This window comes from Coloeus monedula (assembly GCF_965178545.1).
Source record: "Coloeus monedula genome assembly, chromosome: 39".
Taxonomy (NCBI): domain Eukaryota; kingdom Metazoa; phylum Chordata; class Aves; order Passeriformes; family Corvidae; genus Coloeus; species Coloeus monedula.
In genome coordinates, this window is record NC_138819.1 from 313,250 (window position 1) to 323,595 (window position 10,346).

Here is a 10,346-nt window from a genome sequence, read left to right on the forward strand (position 1 = left end):
CTGTGACGGCGCTCTCTGCGCTATAGCGAGCTCTCCTTGCTCTGCGTGGGACGCTCTGCGCTCCCCCCCCACGTAGGGGAAGGAACTGGGACCTCCCTGCTCTTTAGGGGGCTGTAGCCCTCCTCCCCCGCCCTCTGAGAAGCGTCCTGCAGCACCCCAGCGCCTTTAGGGGGACACCCCACGGGGCGATCCGCGCTATAGCGGACCCTGTGGTTGGAGTGCGGGGACACAGACCGCCCGCCCCCCCCCCCCAAAAGCCTTTTCCCTCCCAAGAACTTCCTCAGAACCCCTTCCCCTTCTGAAGGGTGACTCTGGGACTACAGCTCCCATCGTGCACCGCGCTTCTCCCGCCGCGCGCAGGCGCAGCTTCTCCTTCTCCCGCTGCTGCCATGGCAACTGCGGGGGCCCCCCCCCGGTTGTGCGCATGCGCACCAGCGCCGAGCTGCGGCGGGAGGGCGGTGCGCGGCCATTGCGAGGCGCTGATTGGCTCAGACGCGTCGGCTCCGCCCACCTGCAGCAGGTGCGGGGCGCTGATTGGTTCCCTCTCGCCGGCCGCGCCCCTCCCGGCACCGCCCCCCCGCAGTCGGGGCGCGGCCGCCGCCCCGCACGGACGCGGTTCCATCGCGCTCCGCCGCCGCCATGGCCGATTCCGCCGCGCAGTTCTCGCTCGTCTCCTCCACGTCCTCCACCACCTCCGTGAGCTCCTGCTCCTCTTCCTCCGCGCGGCCCCAGCTCGGCGGCTGCACGAGCGGCGGTTCCATGTCGTGCGCCGGTAAGGGCCGGGCGGGGCCTGTGGGGCCTGAGCCGGGTGAGGCCTCGGCGGGGGCGTGAGGGAAAGAGGCCTTTGGGCGCTGGGTGTGAGGTAAAAAGAGGGTGGGAGGGGCAGAAGTAGGGAGTAAAGGCTTTAAGGGGGTGATTATTGGGAGTAAGAAGCCTTTGAGGGGGGAGATGTGGGGGGAAGCGGCGTTTGGGAGGTTGATGTGAGATAAAAAGTGTTTTAAAGGGGGTTAGAAATGGGGAGGAAGAGCTTCAGGGGTGAAAGGGAGTGGGAAAAGGCCTTGGAGGGGCAGATTTTGGAGAGTAGAGGCTTTTAGGGGGGATTTGGGGGCAATGAGGCCTTTTAGGGGGTGGGTGTGAGGTAAAGAAGCTCGGGGGGCAGGAATTGGGGGGAGTAATGAAATTTAGGAGTAAAATGGGAGGGAAGAGATGTTTAGGGGAAAAAATTTGGGGTAGGGATGCTTTTAGGGAGGTTTCAGGGGATGAAGAGGCTTTTAGGGGATTTTAGGGAGTAAAAGGACTTTTAAGGGCGATTTTGGGCGGTGAAGCTTTTTAGAGGCCAGTTTTGATGGGCAGTGACACCTCCGCCCCCACATCCCTCGGAAAAATGGGGGAAAATCGGCAGGAAAGGGAGCGTTGATGTTTTTGGGGGGTCGTTGGGGTCCAGCTGCTCCGCCCGTCCTTCCCTGGAATTTTGGGGAGGGGGCTTTTCACCCTCCCCCGGGACATCCCCCCCCCCCCCCCCTTGCCTGCGGTCATTCCAGGGCATCCTGACTTGGCGATTCCCGGGATTTCACCCCAATTTTCACACCGGGACACCACAAAGCCCCAAAATTCCGTGGTTTCACCCCAAATTTTATGCTGTTGGGGGGGGGGGGGGGTACAGACACACACCCGTTTTCCTTGGGGGTGCAGCGCCGAGAGGGGCGGGTGGGAATTTTGGGGGGACCCTTGGGAAGCATCCCTGCGCCGCTCCCTGCCCCAAAGGCTGGGGAAACGGGGTAAAACCCCCCAAAATCTGCTCCAGACTGGAATTTTCCTCGTGGTTTTGCGTCACCCTTAAAAAGCCGCTGGGACGAAGCTGCACCGCGCCGGCCCCGCCTTTTGGGGGGGAGGAGGGGGGATTTTGGGGGGGGTTTTGGGGGGTGCTGAGCTCTCACCCTCTGTGTTCTCTTGCAGATCCCCCCAATTCTTCCTCCTCTTCCTCCTCTTCCTCCTCCCAGCCCGTTTCTCTCTTTGCGGCTTCACCAGGCAAGTCTCCCCCTCCTCCCCCCCCCCACCTTTTCCTGCACCCCCTCGAAGAAAAATGTCTGGGGGGGTGGTGTGGGGAGAGGGAGCTCTGACCCTAAAAAAGCCCCCCCTGGATTTTGGGGGCCACGTTGGGGATCTCCAGAGCTGTTTTGGGGCTCCCCGAGGTCGGTTTGGGGCCTCGATGTCACCAAAAGGAGGGGGATTTCCCCCAAAATAACCCCGGGATTTTGGGGGTTTCAGCTGTGGCGCGTTTTGGGATGGGGGGGGGGCCAAACGCTGCTGAGCCCCCCCCTGAATTCCAGCCAAGGGTTGAGGGGGGGTTCAACTGTCCAAAAATAGACATTTTTCTTTTTCTCTCTTTTCCTGCTCTTTAACATGGTTTCTTCTCCCTTTTTCGGGGCAAGCCCCCCCCAGCTTTGCCCCCCACCCCCCTCCTGCACCCCAAGGCTGCTGCTCCCCCCCCCAGCTTTGCACGGCCCCCCCTTCCTGCTGCTGCTGCTGAAGGTGAAAATCGTCGTTTTTTGTGGTTTGGCCTCAAAATTCCTTCCCCCACCCCCGACCCGCCTGCGCCGTGTCCCACCCGCCGCCGTGTGAACCCCCCCGGGCTGAAACTGGGGGGGAGAGACCCCAAAATGTCCCCCAAAAGGAGGAGGGGGCGAATGCCACCCCCAGCCTCGCTCCAGACTCAAAACTGGGGGATTGAACCCCAAAATGAGGGGGTTTAGCCCCAAATTGAGGTTCCCAGTGGGACCATCCCCCGATTTTCTGCGCCCAAACCTGCAGGGTTTGGGGTGTCCTGCACCCTCCCCCCACCATCATTCCGAGCCCAAATCGAGGGGTTTTAGCCCCAAAATGGGCGTTTTTAGCCCCAAACTGGGGTCTCTCCTCCCCAGATTTGGGGGGGATGGGGAGGACCCTCAGTGCCGCCACTCAACCTCCACCTGCATGGCCGGGATGGGGGGGGGGACCCCCAGAATTCTGCGGGGGGGACCCCAAAATGATCCCCACGCATGGCTGAGATGGGGGCAACCCCCGAAACTGGGGGGAAACCCCCGGCATGGCTGGAACGGGGGAAGGGGAGCCCCATAACGCTGCGTGGGGACCCCAAAACCGCCCCCCCCCCCCGCATGGCTGGGATGGGGGGGGACCCCAAAAGCCCCGCAGGGGGCACAAGGCCACGGGCCGGGTGGTGGGGCAGAGAGGGGGGACACACCCAGAGCCCGCAGAAAGGGGCACGGGGGACCCCGACCCCTCCTGACCGTGTCCCTCCGCCAGCGGCCCCGGGCGGGCGCGACCGGGGGGCGTCCCCGGGGGGGGCCCCCCAGAGCCCCCCGGAGTCGCCGGAGTCGCCGTTCGAGGTGGTGCCGGACAGAGCCGCCTTCGACCGCGAGTTCGGCCCCGCGCTCGGCCAGATCCCCGAGGGCCGCGTGTGCCACTTCCCGCCCAAGCCCCGCGGCGTCCCCGGTGTGCCCGGGAGGGGCCCGGCCCGGCCGCCCCCCGGCTCGGCCGCCGCGCTGGAGGAGGTGTCGCGGTGCGTGCGGGAGATGCACAACTTCACCAGCGAGCTGCTCTCCTGGGACCTGGTGGAGCGCAACGGCGGCGGCGACGGCGGGAACGGCGACGGCGGGAACGGCGGCCTTGGCCTCAGTAACGGCGTCGCCGGCGCTGGGAACGGCGTCTCTGGTGCCACCGGTGCCACCGGTGCCGGGAATGGCGTCCCTGGTGTCGCTGGTGTTGGGAACGGCATCGGGAGCGGTGTCACCGGCATCAAGAGCGACGTCGCTGCCGCTGGGAACGGCGTCGCCGGCGTTGGGAACGGAGTCGGCGCTGTCCCCGGCGTGGGGAGCGGCATCTCCGCCGGGAGCGGCGTCAGCCGGGCTGGGAACGGTGTCACCGCTGTCCCCACCGACGCCGACAGCTCCGGTGACTCCGACGACACCGTCATCGAGGAGGCGCCGGGCGAGGCCCCCCCCGCTGTCCCCGGGGATGTCCCCAAGGATGTCCCGGGGAGTGTCCCCAAGGATGTCCCCACTGTCCCCAGGGATGTCCCCACTGTCCCCAAGGATGTCCCCAGGGATGTCCCCGCTGTCCCCAAGGATGTCCCCAGGGATGTCCCCGCTGTCCCCAGGGATGTCCCCAGGGATGTCCCCGCTGTCCCCGGGGGTGTCCCCATCCCACCGGGGTCCCCCCCCGCCGCCTCCCGGGACTGGGAGCAGGAGCACCAGACCCTGCGGGCGCTGCGGGAACTGGGGGAGCCTCCCCAGTCCCCCCCGGCCGCGCCCCTCCCCCGCCTGGCAGGTAAAGCCCCACAAAGGGCCTTTTTCACCCCAAAACGGCGCCGAAACCAGCGGGGGGTGGGGCTGCGAATGGACTCCCATAACGGGGCAAAAAGAGAGGAGTTAAAGGGGGGAAGGGAGAGACCCCGCCCCAAAATGCTGCTGGGGGTGGGAGGTGCATGAATGCCTTGTTTTGGGGTAAAATCCAGGGATTTGGGGCCAAACCCGCCGGCACGCTCGGGGGGGGGGGGGGGGGAGTTAATTAACACCTGTTTTTCCTGGAGGGGACGTAATTAAGGCCTGCGTGTAACCAAGGGGGTCGTTTTAATGAGGGGGTAATTAGTGGATGTTTGGCGGGGGTGGGGAGGTGGCATCGAGCTCAATTTGGGCCAAACCGTGGTGAATTTTGTCCCGGTGCCGAGTGGGGGTGGGGGACGACACAGGGACCACCTGTGACCCCTCCTTGTCCCTCTCTGTGTCCCCACTTTGTGTCCTCCTTGTGTCCTCTGTGTCCCCCCGTGTGTCCCCTGTGTGTCCCCCCCGTGTCGCCCCCGGCTGTCCCAGCAGTGCGGGACCTGCTGTTCTGGCGGGACGTGAGGAAGAGCGCGGTGGCCTTCGGTGCCAGCCTGGTGCTGCTGCTGTCCCTGGCCACGCTCAGCGCGGTCACCGTGGTGGCCCACGTGGCGCTGGCCCTGCTCTCTGTCACCATCAGCCTGCGCGTCTACAAGGCCGTGGTGCAGGCCCTGCAGAAGTCGGAGGAGGGGCACCCCTTCCGGTGAGCGAGGCTTTTGGGGCTCCCCCAGCCCCACTTTGGGGGCGGTTGGGGCTTTTGGGGCTCCCCCAGCCCCACTTTGGGGGCGATTGGGGCTTTTGGGGCTCCCCCAGCCCCAATTTGGGGGGGGTTGGGGCTTTTGGGGCTCCCCCAGCCCCACTTTTTTGGGGGGGTTGGGGCTTTTGGGGCTCCCCCAGCCCCACTTTGGGGGTGGTTGGGGCTTTTGGGGCTCCCCCAGCCCCACTTTTTTGGGGGGGTTGGGGCTTTTGGGGCTCCCCCAGCCCCACTTTGGGGGCGGTTGGGGCTTTTGGGGCTCCCCCAGCCCCACTTTTTTGGGGGGGTTGGGGCTTTTGGGGCTCCCCCAGCCCCACTTTTTTGGGGGGGTTGGGGCTTTTGGGGCTCCCCCAGCCCCACTTTTTTGGGGGGGTGTGAGCCTGGGGACACCCCCAGCCCCCGTTTGGGGACAGCGGTGTCACCCAGGGGCGACGCGCCCGACGCTGTTTGCTCTGTGCAGGGGAAGGGTTGGGGTTTAGGGCGGGGTTTGGGGCAAGGATGGGGATTTTGGGGTCCAAAGGGGTGTCAAGGAGGATTTTGGGGTGTGTAGGGAGGGGTTTTGGGGTGTCCCAACCTCAACCCTGACCTGGACCTGACCCTGTCCCCCAAGACTCCCCCCGGGGGTTGGGCTTGGAAGGGAATTTCGGGGTTTTTAGACAAAGATTTCGGGGTGTAGATGCAGATTTTGGGATTCGGGGAGCGGCCGAAGGAGGATTTTGGGGTTCAGTGGGGTCTCCCCTCACCTGTTCCCCCCCTCCCCAGAGCTTACCTGGACCTGGACGTGACGTTGTCCCCCGAGAGCTTCCAGGCGCACGCGGCCGTGGTGGCCGAGCACCTGAACCGGGGCCTGCAGCTGCTCATCCGCCTCTTCCTGGTGGAAGATCTGGTGGATTCCCTGGAGGTTCGGAGCCTTCCTCCCCCTCTTCCTCCTCCTCCCCCAGCCCTGGGACCCCCCTGAAGCCCCCCAGGACCCCCCCAAACCTCTCCTGTGCCCCCCAGCTCGCCATGACCATGTGGTTGATGACCTACGTGGGAGCCGTTTTCAATGGCATCACCCTCCTCATCCTCGGTGAGAACCGGGCCTGGCTGCCCCTCCTTCCTCCCCAAAACGACCCCCCAGAAGGTTGATTTTGGGGGTGGTGACCCCCAAATAACCCTGACCCCCGTCATTTCTCCTCAGCCGACCTCTTGGCCTTCACCCTCCCGCCGCTCTACGAGAAATACGAGGTGAGCCCCAAACTGAGGAGAACCCCCCCCAAATTAAAGGGGAAGCCACAAATTAAAGGGGAACCCGCAAATTAAAGGGGAACCCGCAAATTAAAGGGGAACCCGCAAATTAAGGTGGGACACCCCCAAAAAGAAGTAGGACACCCTCAAAAACAGGGGGGCCGCCCCTGAAACCCGCCCCGTTCCCCCCTGCAGGTGCAGATCAATCGCTACATGGGCCTCGTCCGCCGCCAGACCAAGGAGCTCGTGGCCAAGTAGGTGCCCCCGGGGCCCCCCCCAAATCCTGGGGACCCCCCCAGATCCTCGGGACCCCCTCTCCCCAAATCCTTGTGCCCCACCCCCCCCTCCCAAATCATCTTTCCACCCCCTTCTCTCGTAGGATCCAGGCGAAGCTCCCGGGCCTGGCCAAGAAGAAGCCGGAATAAACCCCAGGGTGGGGGGGGGAATTTGGGGGTACCCGGCGGTGCCCCCCCACTCCAAGCTCATCTTCTCCCCCCCCCCCCCCAAACTCCGACCACCCCCCCAAACTTGTCCCTGTCCCCCCAACCTCACAGTGACGTCTGTCTGTGCCCCCCCCAGTCAAAGTGCGGGGGGGGCTGAACCCCAAAATTGCTCCCCCGGGGGGGCCCCCCCAAGCTCAGTCTCCCCCCCCCCTTTTATTTTTTTAACGTTAATTGAGGTGAAATGTCTGTAACTGCTGTAAATGGGGCAGGGGGGGCTCGGCCCCTCCCACAGCCCCCCCAAACCGCGCCCCCCGAGCCCCCCCCTTGCTCTGGGGGGGGTGGGAAATGGGGGACCCCCCCCAAATCCACCCGTGGGGCTGCGGCAACAATAAAACACCGCGACAAGGCTGGGCCCCTTGGTGCTGTGACCCCCCCAGGATGTCCCTGTGACCCCCCCAGAGTGTCCCTGTGACCCCCCCCAGAATGTCCCTGTGACCCCCCCAGGGTGTCCCTGTGACCCCCCCCCAGAATGTCCTCGTGTTCCTCTCGAGTGTCCCCAAATGTCCCCGGGGGTCTCGGGGGGGTTTATTGGGGGGTCGTGTACAGGGGGGGGGATGCATAAAAAAGGGGGGGTCACACACACATAAATAAGGTGGCACCGGGGGGGTGACAGTGACACCGGGGGGGACATCGGGGGCGGTGACACCATCGAGGGTGACACGGGGGGGGGATGGGTACTGGGTGTGGCTGTGCCTCGTTTGGGGGGCACTGGGGACACTGGGGGGGGGTCTCTGTTGTCCCCACCTCCCTCGTGGGGTGTCCCCTGTCCCCCCCAGTGTCCCCATCCCGGGGGGGCTCAGGCAGGGGGGGCCTCTGTGCCCCCCACCCCCTCTGCGGCCTCTTCCTCCTCTTCCTCCTCCTCGGCGGGACCGGGGGGTGGCAGGGCTGGGGGGGGGGAGACAGCGCTGTCACCTCCTGTCACCTCCTGTCACCTCCTGTCACCTCCTGTCACCTCCCTGTCCTCCCCACCCTGTCACCCGTCAGGGACATTCTTGGCCCCCCCCTCAGTGTCCCCATGTCCCCCCCACACCCCCAATGTCCCCACACCCTCAATGTCCCCTCCCTGTCCCCTGTCCCTTACTGGGGGTGTCCCATAGGTGGCACTTTGTCCCCCGTGTCCCCATAGGTGGCACTTTGTCCCCCGTGTCCCCGCTCACCGGGGGTGTCCCATAGGTGGCACTTTGTCCCCCGTGTCCCCGCTCACCGGGGGTGTCCCATAGGTGGCACTTTGTCCCCCCGTGTCCCCATAGGTGGCACTTTGTCCCCCGTGTCCCCGCTCACCGGGGGTGTCCCATAGGTGGCACTTTGTCCCCCCGTGTCCCCATAGGTGGCACTTTGTCCCCCGTGTCCCCGCTCACCGGGGCTGTCCCCGCCGTGCCGCCGCTGTCCCCGCAGGGTGTCGGGGTGCGCGGCCAGCGCGTGCCGCCGGATGTCCCCGAGGTGCAGCGAGGGCAGGGGACAGGCGCACAGGAGGCAGCGCAGCCGGTGGCCCCCGGCCTCCAGGTCCAGCAGCAGCTCCGCCCGCAGCCACCCCCGCAGCGAGTCCCCGGCCGGGCCCCGCGCCACCGCCACCCCCCCCGGGGACCCCTTGGTGGCCCTCGGGGACGGGGGACGGGCCCGGCGGCGGGCGGGGGACGGGGACCCTGCGGGGAGGGGACAGCGGGGTCAGCGAGGGGGGGACGGGGACAGCCTGGGGACAGAGGGGCTTGGGGGGGCTGGGATTTTGGGGGAGGGGGATGAGGTGGGGACACTCTGGGGACATTCTGGGGTGGGGACATTGGGGACAGGACAGGGGACACCCTGGGGACAGGATGGGACATTGGGGACAGGACAAGGGACACCCTGGGGACAGGATGGGACATTGGGGACAGGACAAGGACCATTGGGGGCAGGACAAGGGACACCCTGGGGACATTGGGGACACCCTGAGGACAGGATGGGACCTTGGGGACAATTTGGGGACCTGGGGCTGCTGCCGCCGCCGTGGGAGGAGCCACAGGGAGGGGCGGGGCCGAGTGGCTGGGTGTGGGCTGGGTGGGGCCGGTCTTAAAGGGGCAGTGTCCTTTTAAAGGGGGCGAGGCACTTAAAGGGGCAGCACCAATAGCTCCGAAGGGGCGTGGCCTCTTTGGGGGCGGGGTTACAGCAGAGGAGGTGTGGTCAGGCCGGAGCAGCACAAAATGGGGGCGTGGCCTATGCGAAAACGGGCGTGGCTCAATTAAAGGGGCGTGGCCACACTTAAAGGGACAGGGCTTCTCTTAAAAAGGGGCGTGGCCACACTTAAAGGGACAGGGCTTCTCTTTAAAAGGGGTGTGGCCACATTTAAAGCGACGGCTTCTCTTTAAAAGGGGCGTGGCCACACTTAAAGGGACAGGGCTTCTCTTAAAAAGGCGCGTGGCCACATTTAAAGGGACAGGGCCTCTCTAAAAGGGGCGTGGCCACACTTAAAGGGACAGGGCTTCTCTTTAAAGGGGCGTGGCCACATTTAAAGCAACAGGGCTTCTCTTTAAAGGGGCGTGGCCACATTTAAAGGGACAGGGCCTCTCTTTAAAAGGGGCGTGGCCACACTTAAAGGGACAGGGCCTCTGTTTAAAAGAGGCGTGGCCACATTTAAAGGGACAGCGCTACTCCCAAAGAGGCGTGGCCACATTTAAAGCGACACTGCTCCTCTTAAAGGAGCCGCACCCCACCTGCCACACCCCCAGCCCACCCCGTACCTGTCCCGCAGGCGCCGCCGGGGGGTCCCTCGGGGCGGGGGGGTTGTCCCAGGTGGGCGTCCCAGGAGCGCAGCACCAGCTGCTTCTCGCGGGGCCCCCAGGCGCTGGAGTAGGGATGTTTCTGGCGGATGTGGCGCTTGATGGTGCTGAGCTTGAGCGTTGCCAGGGCGGAGCCGCACACCAGGCAGCGCATCCCGTGCCGCGCCGCGTTGAACTCCATCAGGTACTCGGCGCGCCAGCGCTCGTGGTAGTACCGGCGGTGGTCCCGGCCCGGCACACGGCTCCGGCCCGGCCGCGACGCCCGTGAGTCCCGGGGCTGCTCCCGGGGCTGCTCCCGGGGTTTCTGGGCTTCCCGGGGCTGCTCTCGGGGGCTCTGGGGCTCCCGGGGCTCCCAGCGCCGGCGCAACCCCCGCGGGGAAGGGGCTGCAGGGGAGGCTGGGGAGGGAGGTCAAGGCATGGGGGAGGTTGGGGAATTTGGGGGGGATTTGAGGGGTCTAAAGGGGGGAGGGGACACCCAGAATTAGGGGGAAGAGGTGGGGCAAGACTGGGGGGGGTCTTAAAGGGACAGAGCATCAAAAGGGGGGGTGCACAGGGCATCTTAAAAGAGGCGGGGGGTTCTTAAAGGGGCAGCGCACTTCGGGGGGCGGGGCTTGTAAAAGGGGTGGGGTCCTTAAATGGGGAGGGGGTGGGAAAGGGAGGGGCACATCCTGGAGAGTCGGGGGCATCCTGAATTCCTGTGAGCACCTTAAAGGGGCAGGGACATCCCGAATTG

General features: G+C 65.5%; 2 protein-coding genes across 2 annotated transcripts; one reads left to right on the plus strand and one right to left on the minus strand.

Moving 5' to 3' along the window:
* Positions 1-593: 593 nt before the first annotated feature.
* On the plus strand, positions 594-7,207 carry LOC309584377 (uncharacterized protein). The gene is made up of 9 exons (XM_082300357.1): positions 594-772; positions 1,957-2,028; positions 3,304-4,326; positions 4,872-5,079; positions 5,893-6,031; positions 6,130-6,199; positions 6,311-6,357; positions 6,553-6,611; positions 6,737-7,207. The coding sequence occupies exons 1-9, from the start codon at positions 640-642 to the stop codon at positions 6,780-6,782; spliced, it is 1,797 nt and encodes a 598-aa protein (XP_082156483.1). The 5' UTR covers positions 594-639; the 3' UTR covers positions 6,783-7,207.
* Positions 7,208-7,396: 189 nt separating this feature from the next.
* Positions 7,397-10,196, minus strand: ZFTA (zinc finger translocation associated). The gene is made up of 3 exons (XM_082300371.1): positions 9,575-10,196; positions 8,219-8,503; positions 7,397-7,745 (listed from the first exon to the last, which is right to left on the minus strand). Exons 1-3 carry the CDS (start codon positions 9,792-9,794, stop codon positions 7,657-7,659), a joined length of 594 nt encoding a protein of 197 aa, XP_082156497.1. The 5' UTR covers positions 9,795-10,196; the 3' UTR covers positions 7,397-7,656.
* Between the last annotated feature and the right edge of the window lie 150 nt (positions 10,197-10,346).